Raw genomic sequence first — 24,991 nt, 5'->3', positions numbered from 1 at the left:
AGAATAAGGATCGAAGAAACGTCCTCGAAATATTTTTCGAGGTTCCTGCGTTTTTTGAAAGACTCGAGTCCCTCTATATAAGGGAGAATAAAGTACTCACGAGTTTTCGTAGACGTAGCAAATCTTATCTTTGATAAAAATATTATTTTCGATAAAAAATACCTATCCATGATATAGTTAATATATACATTTCATCGCAAAATCTAATTTTTGTAAAATACTCTTGCCAATTTTCTAGTCAGTGGAGATGAAGCTGCTCACTAATGTTCGAGATAATTTATATATAAATTATAAATATGTCAATATAAATTTGCTTTAATCGCTCTTTTCATTACTATTACAAATTATCAATACATTTATTGATTGCATAGCGCATTTTTTATTTTACACTGTTATTTAGTTATCCATGTCATTCAAAATTTTCTCTTTAATAGCGTACAGTTTATAGTATTTAATTAATTTGTAAATTTTATAATAGTACACATTGTACCATCATGGAACCACTAAAGAACAATTGATGTTTAACGATGATCACAGTCAGGCAACTTGTTAACGAAACAAAAGTGAACGTTCACGAAGGTGATTATTTGTATTGTTTGTTTATCGATCTCGATTCTTTTTTTATTTTCGGGAAAAGCAAAAGACTGATACTTTTTGTATTTAATCGTCGATCGTTGATCGTTATTCACGTATATATCGGTATACCGTGTAATCGATTTGAATCGAATTTTCAATACAAATTTTTTAAATGATGCCAATAATTGTATCTTAACCTTTTTTTATGAAGAAACGTATAATCAATCTCATTATAACGTACATAACGGTTTCGTTTCTTTCGTTTGTTCACCAGAAAATTCTAGTTAACGGATAAATTAAACGGTCGGTAGTACCTAGCCCGAGGCATTGTCGTTTCAATGCCAATAGTCTTTGGCGTTCGAACTTATGCTTCCAGAAAAGAACCGGATCCAGATGCATATTTCGCTTGACTAGAGATCATTATTAACCTTCGACTCTACTTACGTAGACATGTGACTATGTACATACACACGTGGCCAAACATATTTTCATTTTTTATCATTTTTCTCTTCCTACAAGAATATCCGTATTACATATATAGGTATACACATACGGTAGACATTGAGTCGATTAGGTTAAACCGTGATATCAGGAAGAAAAGTAAAGAGACGGTCTTGGTACGCAAAGTATGTCAATGTTACGACATTCGCATGACAGATAAAACGTCTTGCATCGTTCTATCGGTGGTCAGGAGGGTTAATCACCTCTTAGATATATCTCGTTGGTATCAGTCGTGTTAACCGACTTCCTCTATGTTTACCTTCTAGAAACTACCCAAGGCCCCAAAGCGGTGCAGCAAGACCGGCAAGCTCGTCCTTCAAGGACTTTCTATTGGAACAATAAGCAAGAGTTGTAGTATATCGCGACGAGTAGCATGTTTCGCCTTTCGCGAACGAACTATTTTCATTTTCTTTTTATTCTCTTTGCTATATTCTCTTTTTATTATTTTTTTCCTTTTAGCAGTAGTATGAAACGATAGGATGGCGACAAAAATGTGAAAAAGAAAAAAGACAAACGATGTCACGAAAATAACAGTCACGATGTAAGCAACGTAATGATAATCTTATGCGTAGTGGAATATCCTGAACGAGATGCACACACTTTTGTCACAGTGATGAGAAGAACGAGTTGCGATTAGTCAAGTCGGGCTGACCTTGAAAATCAAAGATCGAGAGTGTCTGTGCTCCCACCATGGAGTACGAGAGAATAATATTCGTATCGTATTGTATCGTAGTGTATCGTACCGTACGTACGATCATCTACAGATCAGTAGGCGACACATCGACAGTAGTAAGAAGTGTGGATGCACGGGGAGTTCGACGGGTGTCCCCTTCCTCTTCGATAAAAACCATTGGAGGCCCGATCCTTGGGTACTTTCTTATAAATGAAGGTTCTCTATCGACTTGTGCTTCATTTAACTCTCCATCCCTCACGCTCCCTCGAAGCTTCTCTTCCCTCTATTTCCGTTTGTTTATCTCTTCTACCTTCCCTTTTTACCTTTATTCTTTCATTTTTCCACTCTTTCCTCGTTGAAGTTTCATTTCGTCAAAATTACGAACTTAGCTCGCGGTGCGTTTTAGTGCGATAGAAAGTGGTTGTTTGGTGAATTTTTTTTTGCTACTATAAATTCACTACGTTGTGCCAGGATAAGAAAATTCGCTGAATATCATTGCGATATCACCTTTTGTTACTCGTTCTCGCAGAAGTCGTAAGTCTTCTATAAATACAGACGTTATAATTGATTTATCAAGAAAATCCCTTTAAAATTTAATCGAAGTATTATTTACAATCAGTATTATATCGAAGCCGTTAATTGACGAAATATTTCTTTTCTTCTCGCATTTGAGATACATATTAATTTAATATTCAGTAGTCATAGAAAGCTAATTGCAATCCGGTTTTATTTAGGTTGGCTGCTTTAGATTTCTATAATTTTTAGCATAAAAATTAAATAACTAAGGTGCCATTGAATGAGCACAAACAAGATCGTTAAAGGAGACGATAAAATGTATCGAAGCGAGGCGAAATGTTGTTCGTATCGTTTATTTTCTGTCAAGATATCTTGGACAACGCGTGCCTACGATCTAAACCACATTCGCGCATTACCACGAAGTGATCTTTCGAAGCGTTGTATCAAATAACGGATTTTAAATGTCAACCTAAACATTAAACGTACACAACGAACCTACTATCAATTTCATCAAATTTATTTACGTTCTTGTGAATTTCTTTATACAAATGAATTTATTTATACTTATTTATTTAGAATTTAATTAAATTTACTGAATTTATTTATACTATTTATTCTCATATTTCTTTAAATTAATTGCATTGAAAAAAAAACGAGATAATTAGTGATGGGACGCTTTGTCTTTCGAGCTCGCTATCGCAATCGAAGTTAATTGCATAGACATTCCATGCTTGGTAAAAGACATCATGTGGATTGTAGTTGGATCATACGCACATTAGTCATCCCTATAGGCATATCGATTCTTATGCGTTTCTCAAGATTACGAATACCTCCCACTTGTTTTTAATGGAAAACTTGAAATAAACGTTGCGACTGTTCTTTATGTCAGAGTAAAGACGTTAAGCTTTTGTTATATTTTACTCGAAAATAGTTGAGTAGATAGTTGGACGTCTCTAAATCTCGACTATATAAAATACGACTATATAAAGTAAGACGTAGATATAGGTTTGTTTTACACATCTATTTGTTTTCATCTTTACACTTACGTTATTTTCTAATTCTACTTGTTATACTTAAATACGTTTGATATTTTATATATTCGCATATAAAAAATCCACATAATAGCATAGTTGTTCCACGTAGGATAGATCTTTCACAGATCAAATCGAAATATAAATTAAAAGTTCGTGAAACGTTACGTGGGTGTGTACCACCATATCCGCCAACTTTGTTCCGCACTATTTGCGAGGGGCACCGTGAGTCGTGAAAGTATTAACAAGGTCGCCCAGAAGACTTCATATCGCATATAATTTGCTAATAGATAAACGGGAATAAACAATTACTTCGATAAAATATAATTATTTAGTTATATTCATTACAATGTAAACCTACGTACGATTAAATTCTCCTTTTTATCTTTCAGATACTCGCGACACGTAACGACACGTAAAGACACGCAAACGCTGACTCGCTCGAGTCGTAATACTGCTATTAAGTCGCTCATTGCCAATGTGTTTGCGATCGGCCTCCCGCAATGCGATGCAATTTACATTACGATTTGAAATGATTTAGCAAACACCTTGATGAAATAGATATGACCATATTGATAAGGATAAAAATGAAATAAGATTCGCGACTGTTTTTTTTTCTGTTTTTTTTTAACAAAAATTGTCGATCAATCGAAACTGATAAACGATATGATGTAAGAAAGTGATTGAGATGAAATTAACGATGATTCTACGGATAAAAAAATGAAAAGTTCTTAAGCAGCTACGTGTGTATGCAAATACTAGTTGAGTGAGATTCTCTTGGTACAGACATCGTACTCTTGCGCTCGCTGTAATTTTTTTCCATCTGCCTATCGCATGCGCGTTCATGCAGGATACGTTCTCCTACTTGCCTTGACTTTTTACATTAATAAGTATCGAAAAAATCGGGTACGAACGATGATAATAATAAATTTTCATGAAACCTCCTGATCGAGTATCAATTTATTTTTTTTTCACTTCTGTTCTTTTTCCATTTGATAGAATATTTAAGAGAAGTTAACGAGATTCGATGTTAGCATTCTGTATCGATCAATCTCGTTTTTAGAAATTCAAGTACTTTGATAAAGCCCGTAACGGTTGAATGATTAAGTTTACAAGCGAATTTATTTATCATATCTGTGGCTATAACTAGTGGCTAATTAGCGCATTAATTAAACATATACAATTAATTATAAATGCTTGGTTGTGACGTCATTTAGTACATATCTGCCTAATAAATTTTCATTTAAAACGTGTCAACGTGTTTGCATCATTGTAATTGGTACATCGGAATGTTATCTTATTGATCGAATACGAATTATAGATTAAATTCAAGTTAGCTATTCGATGATTCGACGTTAAATATGTACATACATTATGAATAGATATAGGGCCTATATAAAAATATTTATAACTTCAATAACGATTCATTTATTTATAAAATGGAAACATTGCGAGAAATACAGTCGATATATTTTTATGTTCATTGTAACTTTCTAAGAAACACTAATTGCAATATTACTGACTTTTAGGATGATCCTGCGAGTTGTAATTATATTCGGGTTTATTCGTTAAGTGGTCGTATAATTTGAAAAAATGTTTATTATTCGTTACGTCGTCACGTCGTAAACGTTGAGCGAGTCGCCCACTTTATTTAACGATCTGAGTCGTTTAAGAGTTTCCTCGAAAGGCGTAAGAAGAGAAAGAGGAAGAAAAAGAATGCTCGATAATCGACGTCACGTGACAAGCATGAGAGGCGCTTAGTTTGGACAATGAAGATTAATACAGTACATAGCGTTTCTATAATAGTTGCAAATGATGAGAGAAAAAGAATTATCCGAGCTATTAATTGAACACGTGCGAACGCATAATTGAACGCATAAGACCATACACGTGCTTCAGCTAATGCTCGATCATTTTTTAACGATGCATAACGAATTTTACGATGATTCTTTCCTTGTTTTTTTAACAACACATTGAACGTGGAAAGAACTGGAAGAGCGGAAACAATCGTTTGATACGTCCAACATATCCTACTCCTGAACTTTGTTGTCTTTCGTTGCATTCGTCTCGTTGTTGCCATTTAAAATGCGCATAAATAATAAAAATCAACGACGGAGCGTTATTAACGGGTAGTCTTGATATTTTATCAACATTAAAACGCCTTACGATGCACGCTCCACCGATCGTATAGAAGATGTTTCATTATTCCAGAATTTACATAATCTTTCGATGTAATCTTTATTCAAGATTTTCGTTGTTAGACATCTCATAAGTAGGCATCTCTTTTTGATTAATCGTGAATAAGCACAAATTGGCACTGTTTCAGACTAAATAAGAGACTACGTGCACTACTGATAGATGCATTAAAATGTAACATTGTTCAGGTGTTGTTATCATCATCGTCTATTCGGAATTACTAGCTTCTAATAATAATCAACAAGCGCGCCAACGTGAAAACCTGAGCGTCTTAGATCAATTTTCGTGCATGTTTTATGGAAATAGCAAAAAATTTATTGAAAGTTGGATGATCAACAACATCCCGAAAAAGTTGAAAAAGAAGTTGACTTTAACAAAAAGATGATCGTTTCTGTTCCGTTTCACCGATTTTGGTTCAAGGTGAGCATAAACACGTCTTCAAGTGCCTGCACATCTTCAACGTCATTGCGTTCGCGTGCGTTCGGGCACGAATGCCTCCACGATTCTTTGTTTCTTCCTTTTGTTAATATTCGAGAATGATAATAATGCGAACGTTCGTCGACTCCTTCTTATTAATTTGCGGGGACGAAAATGGTTGTTCAAGATAATGTTTGTCAAGATAATTATACATACATATACGTATTACATAGTATGTACATACGCTGTACGAGCGTGTCCTCCTCTTGTATTGGATTTTTCTAATATTACCGCATTAACCTACATACATTACGGAGGCCATTTCGATTTTCCATCTAAGAATCATATTCTTTTTGATATTTCAAAGTCTGTACGGGACAAAAAGAGAATCTTCATTGGCACTAAATACGGAGAGTCTCTGTAAATTAAAACCATAAAGAAACAAATTCTATAACGCGATGAACGCGCGTCATCGCTCAAAAAGACATCAATGATAACGGATAAAATCTTTATCGTTGGGAACTGAATGATAATTTTCTCTCTATTCATGCTAATGAGTCGTCTGATAATTATTGTATTCTCTTGTTCTATCTGAAAAAAAACTCGGCTATTTCCCTAACAGATGATGATCGCTCTATCGTTAGGAATGTTCAACATACCGTGACTTTTCGGTCCTATCGAATACCATATAAAGTTGAATTGCTGTAATTACTACAAGTTTTTTTAATGTTTTTCTTTTTCTAATAACAGATCTTGTATCTATATAATATGTATCTACAAGATATAATATAATACGAAGGTATTAAGATATGAGAAACTGACGAGATTGGATTCGTTAATATCGATTTACGGAATTGTAAGAAGCACTTTGTAAGAACAACGTAATAATTTTCAACGTGATAATTTTCTCGAATGATAGGTCTCACCTTCCTTGGGTCGATTATTATATTATTAGTTTTCCCGATAGTTTGCTTAGATGACTAAGTAAACTTTTAAGATAACGAAAATATGTAACGTAATGCTATAGCATTACTAAAATTTTATCAACGTCCAAGTTTATTAACGATCGATCTCACTTTCAAAGAAATGTCCTGATTTGATAAACTCGTAAAGGATCAAAAGTACAAACGCTAAGTCATGTATAATATTTATGCTAAAAGTGTAATCTTAATTTTGCTTTTGAAGATATAAAAAATTGATTTGTTATTCTGATCATTTCTGATGCAGCATTTATAAAAAAGAAAATATATCTGACGCAAAAAACTCAAGAGTCGAATACTCAAGAGATGATCAATTCGGATAAGGAATAAAGATGGAAAAAAAACCGGCATAAGATAAATGCAAATAACAATTGTGATTACGCCGTACATTGATAGATGTTGCGTCGTACTATCATGAAGATCAAAATAATCTCGTATTGCAACTAATTTTGAAGTTATCATTTTTTGTTCGTGTAATTCGTGTGAACGTGCACGTTGTCTAAATCGATGGCAATGAATTCTATGAATTGTTATTCATTTATTCTATTTATTATTTTTTTTTAATAATATTATTTAACGTATCTAAGAAAGGGAAGTGTAATCGTTGAATAGTCTAACAGAATAGTATAAAATATGTGGGACAAAAGCCCAATGAAAACATCATGGGGGAGAGTGTCATCGCGTCACGTTTGTAGAATTGAACATTGAGTCAGTCAAAAATTAATCGTCATCATATCATTATTAATTTATTAAAATCTATATTTTTTATATGGACATCTCAAAGGGAATTTATTCATTTGTTTTGGATTTTCTACATGTATATAAAAGTAAATACGTATTCTTTAGGAGGCTTTAATTGCAACATTAAAAGTTTTATGATACGATCGTTAGGCATTGATTATGTACAAGCGATAAATTTATTGTCGTAGACTCTTATCGTTTTCAGGTAAGGATGTTCAGTACAGCTGTACAAAAGCTGCGATTTTTATATAAGCCTTACGCCTTGGCCATAGTCTCGGTTGGATACGTACTCGGCGAGTTGGGACATTACGTGATCGGTAAGTATTTTCTCCATTCCTCTCATTCTTTTTCACTCTCGTCACCCGAACAAATTTAATTACCTTCGGTTAATCCAATCGAATCGTTCTTCATGTTACATAAATACATTCTATTTTTTCTAAGGTGTTACGAGTAAGGCGACCGCTGAAGATTTACACTATGGCGACATATCTTGCCAATTGAATTCGAGTACTCTCTCGCTCATCGAACTCCCGATTAGATGTGAACAGGCACAAAACGAGACTTAGTAAGTGAGATTTGCGAAAAATTTATAGATTAGTTATCACAAGTATGTATAACTCTATATCTAACTTATAATACATGACTAAGCATACATTTACAATGGCATTGCGTGTGAGTCATCTAAAACTGAAAGCATGAATGTTTTGTTTATTTTTGATGACAGAAAAAAATTTCCTATTCAGGAATGTTTGATAGCAGCTGGTATATAGCGAGGATAAAAACTTTTACATCAAAAGATTGAATTTTTTGTTTTATATAAGTTGCAAAGCAGATCAAGATAAAATCAAAACGCTCTAAATATTTTTTGTTGTGATCACTGAGAATAAAAATATCTAAAGTTTATTGATACAATAGACTTTCTTAAGAAGATAAGTATTCAAAATATTCAATTGTTCTTGATTTTAAATCGTAATAACATTTCTAATTTTGTCAAGTCAAGAATTCAAATTTATATTTATTAATTTTATAATGTATCTCGGAACACGAAAAAAGCAAGAAAGAATATATTGCATATTCAGATATTTGTACAACATTTTACAATGTATAAAATATATTTTTTTTAGGAAATTTATTAGAATTTTAATTCATGTTATAGATATAAAATTACATTATTAAGATACGAAATCAAGAACGATTGAATATCTCTAAGAAAAAATGCTATAAGTAGATTTGTTGTATCGATAAATCTTAGAATATTAATAATATTTTTGTTCACAGTGATCATAGAACATCAAAAAACATTTACAACATTTTGAATTTGCCTATATGTGTTTTAAAACTTTCACATAAGAAGGAATCAGATTCTATTTAACTCGTTTGCAGACAGTGCGATATAAAACTGTGAGTGCTAAGTACTTTAAAAAAACGTACATATAAAATATATCATAAATATTTATAACTTTTGTTTATATTAAAAGTATAAATCAAAAATTCAGCAAACGCATAAATAAAATTATTGGTTACGTTGATTTACCCAACTTGCTTATTGATTACGTTGGTGATTTACGATGGATGCGTTTACAATCTGTTCCATTAAAATGTATTTGGCTTAATTTGTAGAAAAATTTATATAACTAAATTTTGAAACATATACATATTTTACTATATATTTTTTATTAGAACGATTTTTATTATACATTTTTTGTTAAAATTATAATTCAATTTCCTTAATAGTAAGTTCAGTCACCAGTAGCATTGACAATCAACAGGCATCTACGAGTTTATAACAATATATTCATATGATGAAGATCTTCAAATGTAATGAATCTATCGCATTTATTGTCTCTCATGATGTCTCTACGTTATATATGCCTAGACATTTTTGATGGGAATAATCCAGCGATTGTGAAGATAATTCCAATTGATTGATTCCAAATTTTTTTTTTCGCTTAATATTTTTCTTCCGATGTTATAGGATCTAATTTTCATTTTTCTCAATAAGCCAACAACCTGAGCAGATGGAAACAGAGATTTTTTATATATTTCGAACAGGCTCGAAAAAAGGTTGAAATTTGGATTTTTTTCTCAGAAATGATTGATAGAAATGAAATGAATTTTGTATACTCAAGGATACATATACTGAGAGTCTTAAAAAAATCATAATCAATCAAAATATCGAAATACAAAATATGCTTGCCGACAAAAAAAAATTTTTTTTCGGAGACGATGGATACTCTCTAGCTGAAATGGTAGATTTAAAATCAAAAACTAAATTGATTTATTCAAATTATCACGAAAGATGATTTTTAAATCGGTTTTTAAAATCAATTTCTTTTACAAAATAGTGACACATTGAAACTCAAATATGAAAAAGCGTTGAAAAAAAGTAAGATCATCAACGACTTTTAAATATTTCTAAGCGTATTTTGTATAAATTTGAAAAAGAGTTCTATTTAGGAGTTTTTCTAGATATTATATCTACCGACTTGGAAAGCAGTGTTTTTGAGACAAACGCATTTAAAGTTTCAAGTATAGTTCTATTATTGTTCTACAATTGCAGCTTTATGGAAAAAGAATTGTTGATGTTTATGAAAAAAGTCGTTCTTTGTGCATCGCGTCCTGTATTCGAATCTCAGCTGATTTGATGCGCTCTCGGTTTTGATAATCACAATATGCAATGTAATTTCAGTATTCAATGAACCATTCAATACCCATTAGTAGCAAATACGCAGTGGCACTTTTGTTGGAAATGTATATAATAATATTTGCAATAATATTTTATAATCGATGCACGTTCTGTTCTGGACATTTAGAGCTTATATCACATATTTTTCTAAACATTAATCAAAGATATAAGGAGGTTTGACCATTTCGACAAAGTCGATTTTGATGGAAACCAAAATATCACTAGAGCAAGTTTTTCGTGTGCAAACGCTTTGTAAGGAAAGTCGAATGTTCGTACGCTCGAACGCGTTTTATTCAGAATTCTATAATTTTGTTAATTTGATAAATATCGATCTTTAATTTTCAAGGTATATTCTTGACATTTGAAAACTTTAGAAAATATAAAAATAATTTTTAGGTGGGTGTGTTTCCTTAAAATGTTTACAAAGAAATATACCTTTAAAATGCAATGCATACGTGGCACTCATGATGCGTTTCGAAATGAAGTAGCTCCGATAATACTATTCTCTAATTTATGTTTCTATATTATTGCTACGTGTATCTGTTTGCAAGCATTGTTATGCCTGATTCTGTATTTGCTGTAAATAATACACATCCACTGGTGATGTACTCTATTATTTCTAGTATTATATGACACCTTTTTCATTGGTCATTCGTTATTATATAGTCTCGAAGTATACTTTTTCTTTTTGATTTAATCACTCTATCCTGGATGGCGATCATAAACTCCTACTGTCTCAACAAATATTTATTCCTGTATTAGCCATTGATTTGAGGCATTTGTATTTATATTATTGTTTTTGTTTTAATTGTCTTATATGTTCTCCAAGCAATACTTTTTGCTCCCATAGTTATATTTTATTGTTATTTATGATTATTTTTTCTTCTGGTTTATATTGATGGTTGTGTAATTTTAATAGTCTTAGCACATGATCTATTTCGATGATGGACTTGTGTCGTGAACTATTTTGTCTGTTGTAAAAAACTCTCTTAAATTACTTATTTGTTCTTAGTACAATATTCTTTTATCTACGTAGCTTTTTCCTCCTTATTTTTTTGATAGTATGAATATTTTTAATACTAACTTTTTGTAATTAATCGATATTTTGTTGTAGTGGTTCTGATTAATTTGTTTAATACGACGAATTCTCTATCTGTCCATTTGATTATTCCAAAGAAACATGTAAGTAGTGATATTACATATACACCGTCTATCCAAAAAGTTTCGAGATTGGATTAATAAAAAATAAAGAAATGTTAAGATGATTTCAATGCTTTGAGTGTTTACATAGTTTTCCTTACTTGAGTACAGCGCACAGAATGCTCATATAAACATATGAAATTCTCATATAAACATGTGAATCAAAAAAGTCTTTTTTCGAGATGCTGTTCAACTCGCGTGTCGCGAATTTCTTTTTGCTGCACGATCATGTGCTCGCTCACACGATTGTAGTTGTAGCGGTTTCTAACGAAAAACAAAAGTCAATTCTCAACCACCTTCCATATTCACCTGATTTGGTGCCGAATGACTTTTTTTTATTCTCCAAAATAAAAATTCACATAAAGAGTTAACGCTTTAATGGCATAATTGATATTCAAGCCACTGTGACACGCGAATTGAACAACATCCCAAAGAAAGACTTTTCTGATGTTTTACATGTTTGTATGAGCGCTCTGTGCATTGTACTCAAATGAGGGAAGTCTATGTAGAACACTTGAAGCATTGAAACCGCCATTTTAATATTTCTCTAATTTTTATTAATCCAGTCTCGGAACTTTTTGGACAGACGGTGTATGGTTATTACTTTTACAGTATTTCTATCAATAACTTGTTTCTTGTAAATCTGTTTTAATTTTTTGTTGAATTTATTTTGTATATCTATTATTTGATAATAGCTGATTATTAATGTTTGATGTATTCCAATATATTTCATATTCCAGTATATTTCTTCGTTATTTAGTGCTTTCATTCCATTCCTTCATGTTATTGTATCGGGCTTCCTGCATTGAACATATTTTTCATTTATCAAGTCCGAATGTCATTTTATTGTTTATAAAAATCTGTGTGATTCAATTATCTGTTGTAATTGTTAATTGCTACTTGCGTATAATTGAATGCCATTGATATAGAATAGATGATTTAAATTTTTCTGATGATTGTTTGTACATTTTTAAATCCATATATACTATTGTTTAAAAGATATAATAATAAGTTAAAGCTTTTATGGACTATAGTACACTGAGAAAAGAAAGATTCCTTGAAAAATTTGAGAAATTCTTTTTAAGAAATTCCGATTTGAATTTTGTCACTTTGTTTTAATATTATTTTCTGTTAGAATGCTCGATGTTGTATTCATAATTGTTGACAACACAAGTATACATTGTACATTTATTCTGTATATTTGTAAAATTTGTATTTACCATTAAAAATGGTATCAAATGCTTTTTGATAATCTATGAAGACACTATGTAGATTTTTCTTTATTTTTACGAGATTATCTATTGCTTGCAGTTAGTATAATAATTAGATGTTCCTTACATCTGTCGCTTGATTTTCTACATCCTTTTTGTTTTTCTGCAATGATATAGTTTCGTGTTAAATATTTTTCTATTTAATTGCTTATTATCGCTGTTAGTATTTCATACATTGTAAAAAAACAGGTTATTGGTTAGTAGATCGTTATATTTTTAATATGGTTTTTTTGGTTTTAGGAACGTTAGTTCTCGGCATTAATTAAATAATTATCTTAATTTTTCATTTGTGGCAGGGAGATTTTTGTAGCAGTAGTTTTATATCTTGTTTATTACTGGTATCTTTCATTTTTTTTCTTTTTTATTGCATCTGTTATATTTATTTTATCTGTTTGTGTTGTTTACATATCACGTATTCCTTATTTCGTAATATTACCGTTCTATATCTTGTTTTTTTTTATTGTGCTTTACGTCTTTCGGATAAATATTGGATCAGTATTTTTTTATTTTATTTTTGAGGAGTTTCTGTTATATTAATGTTATTACTGTTTAAATTATTATAAAATTATTTTTGATTATTTTGGGAAGTTATATTTTATATTAATTTATCTCTACTTTTCTTATATTTTTTTAATATATTCGATCGTGTTTAATATGACTGTTTTTTTTAAATTTATGTGTGAATATATATGTGTATAACTATGCTACATATTGTTAGAATAATAGCTTTTTGAATATATCTATATATCTCCGACTTTAGCCGAAACTGTGTAAATGATCTGAAATGTATAAATGATTTGATTGTTATACTTGTGGTTGGAATTATTAGCAATAATATGAAAATTTGTTTTTGTTTCTATATTCTATGACTTTTGTTAACGGTGTATATAGTATTTATATATTTTTTCTTCATATTTTGATATTATCTTTGTATCTAACGAAATAGTTACGTCTATGATGTATATAATTTTCTGTATTTTGTCTTTAACATTATATTTGGCCTGTTGCATGATATAATTTTATCTGTATTGTATTGTTATATCCCAGTACAATTTGTATTCTTTGTTCTCAAGTACTATGTCGGATGTATAATATATTTGTTATATGATGTATTAATGTGTATGGTTGTATAGTGTTGTTAAATAGTTTACATTTGTTCCCTATCACTTGGTATATTATTTTTGCAACATTATTATGTGTCCCGATATATTTCGTTTCTGCTAGTAGTTTATATTCTCTTGTTTTTTATCGTTTCATGAGTATGTTGACTTTTTCTGTATCATTTTTTGCATCTACTATTGTTTTATCTTTAATGATGGGTTTCTATAGTTTAGGATAGCTATTATTTATTTTTGTATGACCATAATAAAGCCTTATTGACCTAGTTGTCTATTTTCATTTTTAATCTATCTTCAGCTATTTGTGTATCAGTTACGATGTTGCGATTTTGACTAAATTTAAGACTATGCAATTTGTATTTGCCCTGCTTATTGTCTTATGCAGTTGGGTCTGTTTGCTATGAAAGTATTTTCTTAGCGTTTTTATTTGATTTATATATGATTCGAGTATGTCTACGACTTTTCTTTCTCTTTCTCTTATGTTTATTGTGATTCTTTCTCTGCATGCCATCGGGAGAGATTTTCTGTGTTTTGTTAATTCTACTTTGGTTATTGTTTCTAAATGCTGTAGTATTAGTTTCTGATTATTTAATGATGCCGAATCAATATATCAAGGTTAGTATTGCAAACGTGTTTATAGCTTTAAATAAACTCTTGGAGCGTAGTTTTGACTTTAGGAGATGTTCTAGGTAGTTTTTATCTGTATTCTTCAGTCGTTCTTTGATCTGTTGAAATCTTAGATATTTGTATATTTCATTTTCTTTTTTGTTTCTTTACTATTTCACTGTTCAATGATTTTATTTCTCTTTCTTTTTGTCATTTTCTTTTTTCCGTATGTACTACTTCGCATTTATTAATTCTAAATTCCATTTTTATATCTTTACTAATTGTTTCTGTTATCTTCAGCAATTTTGTTTAATTGTGTTTTTGCATTTGCATAGATGTTTATGACGTCCATATACAACAAATGATTTTATGATCGCTTTGTCTTTGTTGTTTGATATCGAATGCGTATATAGTATTATTTAGTATTTTCGATAAAAGGTTGAGGCATATTTAAAAGTATAGTACCCTTAATGAATTTCCTTGGATTCCCTTTATTGATTTCAATTTTTTCTATTTGCATAATTTTTCTTTCGGTTTTTAAATGTATGGTTGTTTTCAATGTGTTGATAAGAGTGGCGAGAAATTCTCGAATGAGTGAGTGTATTTTGTATATTTGTAATGTTTTTAAGAATCTTCCAGTTGTATGGAATTATGTCAAATGCTTTTTATCGATGTATGCAATGTGGATGTTTTTTTGTTCTTTTATCTCTTGTTTTATTGCAACACTATTTATTATTAATTGTCCTTTGTATCCTTGTCCATGTTGCCTTTTTTTCGCTCTTCTATAAATATGTTATTTTTTCTAAGATATTCATCTATACTGTGAATTATTATAGCAATTATAACTCTATATAAGATAGACAGTCTTGTAATTGGTCTATAAATGCTGCGTCTTGTGTATGTTTGTTTATTTTTTGATTTAATGTATCTTATTCCTTCTGAAAAATTTTTTCATACTTTTATTATTTAATTTATATAGGCAATAAGATATTTATATGTAGATATAAATTACTTGCACTAATAATTTTGCATAAAATCTGTGTCGGGCGATTTCCAATTACATGTATTTTTTATTTATTTATTATTATTATGTATTTATTATTATTGTTCTATAAAATTCTTCTATGATGAAGTATTCCTCTCGTTCTTTTATGTTTTTGACGTTTTTCTCTTTTGATAGGATTCGTAGAACGTTGAAATCCATTGTGTTGTGTTGTATTCTATGTGCTTTCCAAAATTCTTATTTTTTCGTAGATGATATTATTGTCATTTCTTGTGTATTCATTAGTTTCTTATAGTACCATTTTTTATTTATTTGAAAGAATGTGTTTTTGTTGTTTCTGTCGTTAGATTTTTTATATCTTTTAAAGCGTTTTAAACAGACTACTAATTTTTATTTGTATATATTTAATATTTTTAGTCTTTTGTTTTTTTGCTATGTGATTTGTTTAATGTTTTCATTTTTCGATTTTATTTTCTATTTTTGCCATTTGGTTTTATTATTATTATTTATATTTATCATCATCATCATCATCATTATTACTATTGTTATTATAATAATTATTGTTATTGTTATTGTTTATTTTTTCATAAGCTTCAACTTGGTTTTTTAAAAATATATAGTAGTCTTTTTTAGTCAAGATATATTTCTCAGTTATTATTTACTATAGAAATAGTATCAATGAAAAATTTTCTAATCGGTGCATAAGTGTTAAAATTATTGATTGTTGTATTGCTATGTATGTAGATCTATTAGTTTTAGACTTTTGTCTAATGAATTTGATATAATTCCACTTATCGAAAGAATGATTAGTACTATGTAACTTTTTGTTGTTTCCATTATTTCTTGGTCTCTTTTATATGTATTCCTGTAAGTTTTTGGTGTACTTCTTTTTTACGTTTGAGGAATTTGATATAGATATTCCTATGAATTTGTCTTTTGTGTATGATTGTAAAATCTGGCCGATTCCAATATAGTCTTATATATTAGTTTTCTAATATGTACAAAGGTGTATGTTTGTGTATTGGAATGTGTGTCCTTATAAGTTTGTATTTAAATAGCTCGTGATATATATATATTTGATTACGTTGTTATGTCTAAGCGTATAGTCCATTATCAGCCATCTTTCTATCTTATAGGTCTATAATTCCTAGCTATTCGTTATATTTTTTCCATTTATCTGTTAAAATTTTGTTGTCTTTTATTATATATTTAGAATAATTTCTGGTGTTTATTATCTAATCCTGTATTGATATCATAAATCTTTTTGTTTCAACGAGTATGTTTCCTTTCGCTAACGATGTGTTGAATATCTTTGTGTTGATGTATTTCTTTATAATTTGATATATGTTTACCATTTTATTTTTCCACCTTTCTTCTTTTGTATCGTTGATAATAATTTTATCGATTATATTATGTTGTAGTTATGGTGGTTGAGATATAGCGATGTTGTTGTTGTGTTTAATTTAATCGTACGTGTAAGTGTGTTTACTGATTTTAAGTCTGTGTAACTCCATTTTATAATGTCAAATGAGTATATGGATATAGATATTTTGTACGTGTTAATTTGTTTTGTTTTGTTTCGTGTAGAAAGTTCAGTTTTTATAATTTTTTCTATTCTATAGATTTTTATATTTGCGTTCTTTATTTGTATGTATTCAATTTCAGTACGTTTATTACATATAGGTATTTATAATATTCATTTATTATTATCACTATCACTATTATTATTATTATTATTATTATTATTATTATTATTATTATTATTATTATTATTATTATTATTATTATTATTATTATCGTCCATAATCTAAGTTGAATAAAATCAGAGGTATATATTCCAGTAAATTTCATTTCGCAGCTGCCAATCTTTAGAATTAAATGGCTCCTCTTATTGCGAATGGAACTACAGCGGTCTCGGCTTAGATTATCAAATCTTAGCAGGGCCAAGTTTCATTGCCGTCTTTACAGTGGTTGGAGTCATTTTAGGCATCGCTGCCGATCGATTCAATAGGTAAATACTTTGTTTTAGTCATAAAGTGAAAAACTCTCTTTCTCTTTCTGTAAATAAATTATAAAAGCAATCAAGCTATAAATTATAAAAGCAAATAAAAACAATTTGATTCGTTGCCAGGGTCAGACTCTTAGCAATATGCACGCTGGTATTTAGTTTGGCGATCATTTTAATGGGAGCAGTGAAAGAATATTGGCATCTCGTCGTCCTTCGGATGGTTCTTGCTGCTGGGTAAGTTTTACCGATCTATTTACAAGATGTCACTCCAAATCATTGATCTATCATCTATAAATTCGTCTAATCGCGTTCCATGGTACTTAAAAATTGATAGACAAACTGCCAATCGTTGAATTGTAAAATCTATTTTTTACCATTTGAGACAAACCCTCTCGACATTGCACCGCGTATTCATAACGTTTAGTACTTATCATCTTGTCGGGCGTTACTTGATAAATTAGATTCGTTTTTAAAATTCGTATTCGTTAAGCGTCTCATAAAAATCAAATACACAGGTAGATATTTGTATTTTTATGACCGATCAAATAGCGAGGCAGGATGCAATCCATTAGCAACTGGTCTCATTTCCGATTGGTTTCCTGAGGAACAGCGTGGTCTCGTCATGTCCATTTTCAATTGGGGTATTTACGGTGGCTACGGCATTGCCTTTCCGGTTGGCCGATACGTTCCAGCTTTAAATGCTTGGGATCTAGTAAGTGCTTACGTATATAGATATAGACGCGTTCGTGTATGTCTAGTTAAAAGATAAAATGAACCAAGTCTTATATATAATATTTAATTATTTATTACAAACTTTTTAGGGATGGAGAGTCTGTTATTACGGAGCTGGAATAATCGGCGTCATTATAGCAATTCTTACCGGCCTGACCTTAACTGAACCGGAAAGGAAGACTATTGGCGAAGAAAGTGATAAAACCAAAGATAAGAAGATCTCGGTTTGGAAAGTGATATTGCAGCCACGAATAATACTCCTTTGTCTCGCTGCTAGCATCAGACATTGCGGTAGAATAATAATTAAACGTCATTCAATCCATGAGTCTTTTTTACTTCTTCTTTATTCTTTCAAATGCGATGTTACGTCTTACAAAATGGTAATAAAAAGGAGTCTTCCTTTTCCAGGTGGTATGTGTTTTGCATACAATTGCGATCTTTATTATCGCGATTATTTTCCGGATCACGATCTCGGCTGGTGGCTTTTTGCGGTGACCATTGTCATCGGCAGCATCGGCGTCGTCGTCGGAGGTGTGGTCAGTGATAAATTCGTCGCGAAAATGGGAATCAGATCGCGTGTGGCAGTCTTGGCCATCAGCCAGCTAATAGCGACACCGCCAGCTTTTGGATCGGTCTACTTCGAGCCACGCTGGGCTATGTTATCCCTCGGAATTTCTTACTTCTTCGGTAAAATCATTCTCTTATCTTTCCCCAGATCATCAATCGTATTTTGCTCTATTATACGACTTTTAAGAATATTACATTACAGTACATTTAAATATTAACGTTTATTTCAGCGGAGATGTGGTTCGGTATCGTTTTTGCGATAGTTGTAGAGATCGTTCCGTTGAATCTAAGATCTACGACTATAGGTGTTTTTCTGTTCGTAATGAACAATATCGGTGGTAATTTACCGATACTCGTTGAACCAACCAGGATGGCTATCGGTTTTCGAGAATCCCTCTACATTTTCTACGCTGGTTTCTACGGCATAAGTATGTACGATGTATGAGATTTCGATGCAAAGAGAAACGTAAAGAAAGAAAATTATTACCGACTCTTATCCAATGTGTAATTCCTTTATCAGGTTCCATCATGTTTCTTCTGACGATGTTTCTAATGGACGGACCGGTAAAACAAACGAAGAACATCGAAGAACAAACTGGATACGACAATTGCACATTCACCAACGATAGGGACCAACATGTTTCTTCGATAATGGAACTTCCTCGATTATCCATTCGACCGCCGTGCTACGAGAACTCGCAATTATGATCATGGTTAATTAACGACAAGATAGGTATTAAGAACGAGCACCTCGTTTGAAGAAAACAAAGAACAATTAGTAGTTATTCTTGCATTTATTTCTGAAGAAGTTAAATTATACGTGTGTCAAAGTACGGCACATATTTTAAAAAGTTAAGACGGTAGTTTTAACGTCAAGAACAAAACTGATACCAACATCATGCTTCAAGAAAGGATTATGGGAAAAATCGAATCGTGATGTATAGAATGAAAAAATAAAGGGAGGTGTCTCTTTGAAGAATGAACAGATCTCGCTCTGAAATATAGCGCGTAAAGAAATCATTGTAGCTCTTTTCACTTTTTTTTATTGACAAAGTCACATAAATTAGTTTCACATCGAGCGTCAATAGATTTTCGATATATTATCATTATTATTAGTATTATTTTATTATCACATTGTTAAGACGATAACGACAACGTCCGAAAATCAAATTTCGGGCCATATAAAAACAAAAAAACACGAGATAAACGACATACACAATTAATGGAATTACATCTTAAAAAATTAAAGAGACAATGACCTCGACAATTAAAAAACTATTACATAACGCGTTACCGAATTACCGAAACGGTTAGGATCGGAACGAAATAGTTGCGAATTTGATCGTAATATTATTTACAGCGATTATTTAATATAAATAAAAGAGGTATACTTGTAATGTACAAAATAATAACATATTCGTAGTATAGTTTAAATCCTCGACCCACTAAACCAAGGCGTAAATTCGTAATTTGTCATGAAATGCTGATTGTGTACATACATATTTACATAATAAAAGTGAGCAGGGGTATGCGCACATACACGCTTTTGTAAAAAATATCTTCTCATATTTTCCCGTGGATGAATATACGCTAACAGGCGTATATAACTAGTTAAAAAATGTACACTGAAAGATGAACATAGAATATATGTACCGATAATATTAAATAGTAAAATAGTACAATAGATTAGAGAGTAAATCGCATAAATGTCGATATGAACATTCGCGAATAAGCGTAAAGTGTAAAGAAAGAAGCCATGCTCATTCTCAAGTACAATTACAATCATGATTACAGCTATCTCGAGAAACAAATTGTAATACTGGCGATACGATTGTTGTCGTTACGCGAAATACTTTTGATAACATTTTTTGTTTTGTCTTCTCTCATCCTTTTGACAAAGATGAATACTTCGTACATACAAATGTATTCATCAAATAGACCGCATACATGAGTCACAAATATACCATAAATCACATGATCATCCATTTTTACTTATCAAATTTTAGTTTGAGGTATACAGAAGAGACAAAAGTGAATAATAAATACATCCATCGAACGAGTAAGTATATACACACGTATATAAAATGAGTCATTTAAATAGAATCTTCACAATATCTTTGTCGCTTATTGAATAACAAGTATAACGATAAGAAAAAATAATTTCTATTTTTCCTTATATTCTTTTTCGTAAGGCTAATAAATAAGGCAAATATTGAGAATTTTCATTCGGGTGACTCATCTTGTATAAACGTTCGAAAACAAAGTTACCTCCTATGGATTATGAACTACTTTTAATACGTTTGACGATGATTCGTATATCTCTGCTTTTTGCGACAGCCCTCCGCGTATATTTACTTACTTGTATACGATCTACAACACTCGAGCGTATTCGAAAAAGAAAATTGAAACTCGTCGATTGCACGAAGATTGATTCATTGGCGAGCTTTCCCAAAGAACACTGTAGACCGAACGATTGAATTAATGTACAATAATGTCGTATTAACAATCGTCCGTGGATGTGCTCGAAATTTGTGTACTCGCGCCACTAGAAAAGCTACTTCTGCAGGTTTCCACCGCCAAAGCGGTATCTGGCACCTGAACGAATTGCACTTTTTCCTTAGGCCAACGATTTCTACCATAGACACAATTGAAGATGTTGTAGCGATTCTCCAACTCCATGTTGCTGAACGTGTTACTGTGACGTCTCTTTAAAACTTTCTTCGCCATAAGGCTTCTATTATTTTTGTAGGATAGTTCCTTTTTGAAACAAAAGAACTTTCTCAGCTCTCTTTTCACTCTCTTTGAACGATAACCAAAAAGCAACGGACTCACGTAAGCAGCCAAAACAAGAAAACATAGCGCCGTCACATCGTACTCGTGAGCGATTCGTCGATCGTTGTAAGGCGGAAGATTCTTCAGAAGCAATAATATCTCATATGGAGACCAACAGATCAAGCCCATCACTATGACTAAAGCGCTTATCCTAGCGGCTCTAGTCTCCTCTCGATATCTGAATAACGAACCATTACTGATCCTGTACTTGAGAGAATTTATGTAACTGGAAGTACTTTTGACACTGGCAACTCGATGCAAGGTGCTTTTGTTAGGAGCTGGCGTGATCGTTACAATAGGTGTCAAGAGACAGGCCGATGTTTCGGTGTTGGCACCGTTCATCACTATTTCCGTGGGCTTTCCAGTATTTTCTACGTTGAAGACATCGCAGTTGTCGACGATCACCTCGGTTATTTCGAAATCTGAAGGTAATCCATCGTAATGTTTTCTATTTGTTGATCGTTCGAATTTGTTTCTATCGGACTCCTCGGTGTTTCCACCATCTTTGGTTCGAACAAAAGTCTCATTAATTCTCAAACTTTGAGTAGTGTATATACCATCTACTTCTGTGCCGTCTTTTTCTTCGTTACGATTTAAGGCAGTTTCGTAGGTCGAATAAGGTGAAAGGTATATGGGTTTTTGTTGACGACAGGCCTCGTCTTCGACAGTGGGGCGAAAATGTTCGGAAGAAAAATCCTCTTCCGTATCCGAATTCCTCAAATCGGTTATACCGTCATTGTTGAGCCAAGAACCTCTCGTGCCTTCTTGCAACAACATCTGATCGTACATAAGATTATGCGACAATTTCCTTCTCTGATCAGGTCGATCCAGAAACCGACTCTTAACGAGGTCATACTTGGTAGGATCCAGATACAGCTGGGTAGTTATTTCGTCCTTCTCCATAAACTCAGCCTTCTGCGTCGAGATAGGAAGGTTTGATTTGTTGGATATGTTTTTTTCATTTTCCTCGTGATGCGAGCACTCGTCAGTATCAGGACCTACGGTAAATACAACAGTGCCAGACGAAGAAGCCTCGTTAGTGGAAGGAAGATTAGTCGAGTGAATATCTAAAGCCGACGAAAAGGAACGTCCTCGAGGCACTTGGCTTCCCGCAGGTTGAGTCGTTTCACTAGTTTCATCAATCGACGAGAGACTCGAAATTTTAGGTATTCTTCTAAACTCCTCCACGAAATTGTCTACTTGTTGGTGCTGTTGTTGCTGCGATTTTTGATCTTCGCAAAAACTTGCCGACGAAAGTATTGGCCTGGAACCAGTTCTTCTTGTTCTTTCCGAATTCCTATGCGCCGCAGAATAGATTTTTACGTAAATCCAGCAGACACAGGTAAACGGTAAGAGGTAGGCGAATATACTGTGCACCACCGTGTAAATTGTACCATAGGTCATTGAACTTTCGTTCGGAGCATAATCGACAAATTCGATCCATTCTGTTTCTATATCGGCAGTATTATTCTTGATGATGCCAAAGCTCGAGTTGCTTTGCAAATTTATGGACGAATTTCGAGACAGATAAGTAGTCGATATCGACTGTAGATTACAAGATAGCCAAAGGCTACGAGGATTTGGATTTAAGAAGGCCAAAAGAGCAAATATCGAAGAGATGAGCCAAACTGAAATTATTAAGATCCCAGATTTTAGTTTGTCGACTTTTGCGCGATATCTCAAGGGATCCACCACGGCGAAGTATTGATCTATGGCTATAAGGAAGACCGATAACACCGACGACGTCGTCATGAGGGCCGTTGCACCTTCTGATATCGCGCAGATACTTTCCGCTGATAAGGGCGACGAGTCGGATTTGGATGTTGGTAAGGCATCCATGATCAAGAGAGGATTCAGTAGCGCAGAGATTAGCAGGTTCGAGACGGTCAAATTCATCACGAATCTGGAAAGTGTAAAAATAGTTCGAGATTAGAAGAGTTTGTTGATGCTGCTGGTGCTATGAATCAAAGGAATAGGAAAAAATAACAAAGATCCAACAATGAATTAAGAGAATTTGTAATTTATCAAGATTCCAAATCCCTTTGTGTTATTAAATAAGAAAAAGAAACGCGAAAGAGCAACAAATGGGACAGATGTTCTATGCCTATCAAATTTTTACAAACAACCATCGTCGACAATAACAAAAGACGACATTTGCAACATAACAATATCTGATCGTTTGTTACGATTTTAGTATAAAACGTCTATTTGTGCCTGTATATTTATATAACAATGATATTAATGATGATAATAGCAATTATATTTTTCCACGTGAAAATATTACGCTTCGCTCCATCTATTATTTATTATTATTTATTATTATTATTATTATTGTTTTCTTGGGTGCCAAAATACCTGCACACATACGCACACACGTATATATAATAAAATAAATAATTAGGCTATTGTGGTGTTATATTTGACTATTGATTTGAGACTTTGGACATCTGCCATTTTTAGTGTCAAAATCTATAAAAATTTGGCGGATGATTCAATAAATAAACCTCCCTGAAGGTCATTGTAATGATAAGTAGGCATCATTGGTGTGAATAACTAAGAGTGTAGAAAGGTGTGTTGCAGTTTTGCTAAGCTTTACTTCCGGCTTATGCCTTTAACACTTTCATCCTTCGAGCATATAACTTTTGCGACTCCACTGTGACAGACCGACTACGGTAAACCAGAAGAGAGGACCTTTACAGGTTTTCAGAAGCATTCAGATCCGAAATGTCGCCAATCGTCAACAGCTTGCCACAAATTGCACTGCGTTATTATTATTATTATTATTGTTATTATTATTATTATTATTATTCTTACTATTATCATCATCATCATCATCATCATTATTATTTATTCATTTATGTTTTTTAGTTTTAAAGAGCACAGTACTATATTCGGGATGAGTCATATTATGTAATGATTACATCTGAACACAGCACATAACAGAAAGATATTTTTAAGTGCTATTATTGTTGATGTTTATTATTGTTATTCCGATATTTCAACGATGTTAGATCCAAGAAATTGGAAAAGTTCATTAGAAAAAAAGTAGAAACGTACATCACTGAGTAAAATTAACAAGCGATAAGTATCTTTTTAAGTGACTCTAAATCTTGTTGATTTGTACTATCTTATGAATTGTATAAAAATACAAATACAAACTTCTCTTTCCGCGTTTTGTATTACAACGTAAACGTTGAAAAGAATATCGCGTACTCGTAGAAAAAGATGACTTATTATAACCAGGACGTACTTATGATACAACCAAAACATATCTAGGGCATTTTTCCTTGATATCAAAATCAATTGAAATATTCAATAGATCATTCATTTAAAAATC

At 31.9% G+C, this 24,991-nt stretch overlaps 2 protein-coding genes across 10 annotated transcripts in view; one reads left to right on the top strand and one right to left on the bottom strand.

Annotated features, from left to right (window-relative positions):
- Nucleotides 1–1,752: 1,752 nt before the first annotated feature.
- Nucleotides 1,753–20,361, top strand: LOC127061438 (probable galactarate/D-glucarate transporter GudP). 7 transcript variants are annotated; one of them, XM_050988294.1, is made up of 11 exons: nucleotides 1,854–2,284; nucleotides 5,624–5,913; nucleotides 7,837–7,948; nucleotides 8,073–8,196; nucleotides 17,374–17,526; nucleotides 17,647–17,757; nucleotides 18,073–18,235; nucleotides 18,345–18,546; nucleotides 18,664–18,942; nucleotides 19,053–19,250; nucleotides 19,343–20,361. In XM_050988294.1, the coding sequence occupies exons 2-11, from the start codon at nucleotides 5,875–5,877 to the stop codon at nucleotides 19,528–19,530; spliced, it is 1,569 nt and encodes a 522-aa protein (XP_050844251.1). In that variant the 5' UTR covers nucleotides 1,854–2,284; nucleotides 5,624–5,874; the 3' UTR covers nucleotides 19,531–20,361. The 7 variants fall into 7 exon arrangements, with proteins under 7 accessions (XP_050844250.1, XP_050844252.1, XP_050844251.1 ...); XM_050988293.1 differs by lacking the exon at nucleotides 5,624–5,913 and having other exon boundaries at nucleotides 1,753–1,966; nucleotides 7,820–7,948; XM_050988295.1 differs by lacking the exon at nucleotides 5,624–5,913 and having other exon boundaries at nucleotides 1,829–1,966.
- The window catches only part of LOC127061436 (uncharacterized), a 23,717-nt gene continuing 18,574 nt past the window's right edge, over nucleotides 19,849–24,991 (bottom strand). For all 3 annotated transcript variants that reach the window (XM_050988290.1, XM_050988291.1, XM_050988289.1), the window contains one exon: nucleotides 19,849–23,557. In XM_050988290.1, coding sequence (XP_050844247.1) covers nucleotides 21,322–23,557 — 2,236 coding nt within the window. In that variant the 3' untranslated portion in view covers nucleotides 19,849–21,321. The remainder of the gene's footprint in view (nucleotides 23,558–24,991) is intronic.

The sequence above is a fragment of the Vespula vulgaris genome, chromosome 2, assembly GCF_905475345.1.
Source record: "Vespula vulgaris chromosome 2, iyVesVulg1.1, whole genome shotgun sequence".
Taxonomy (NCBI): Eukaryota; Metazoa; Arthropoda; class Insecta; order Hymenoptera; family Vespidae; genus Vespula; species Vespula vulgaris.
Note: the sequence above shows the minus strand (reverse complement) of the source record. Positions and strands in the feature narration are given on the sequence as shown.

What these genes read in the sequence shown, in the direction of transcription:
- LOC127061438 (XM_050988293.1), top strand. Translation starts at nt 1,768, where the DNA reads ATGGAGTACGAGAGAATAATATTCGTATCGTATTGTATCGTAGTGTAT. An exon ending in CAGGCACAAAACGAGACTTA is followed by an intron (nt 8,197 to 17,373) that starts GTAAGTGAGATT and finishes TTCATTTCGCAG; the next exon opens with CTGCCAATCTTTAGAATTAA. An exon ending in GCTGCCGATCGATTCAATAG is followed by an intron (nt 17,527 to 17,646) that starts GTAAATACTTTG and finishes ATTCGTTGCCAG; the next exon opens with GGTCAGACTCTTAGCAATAT.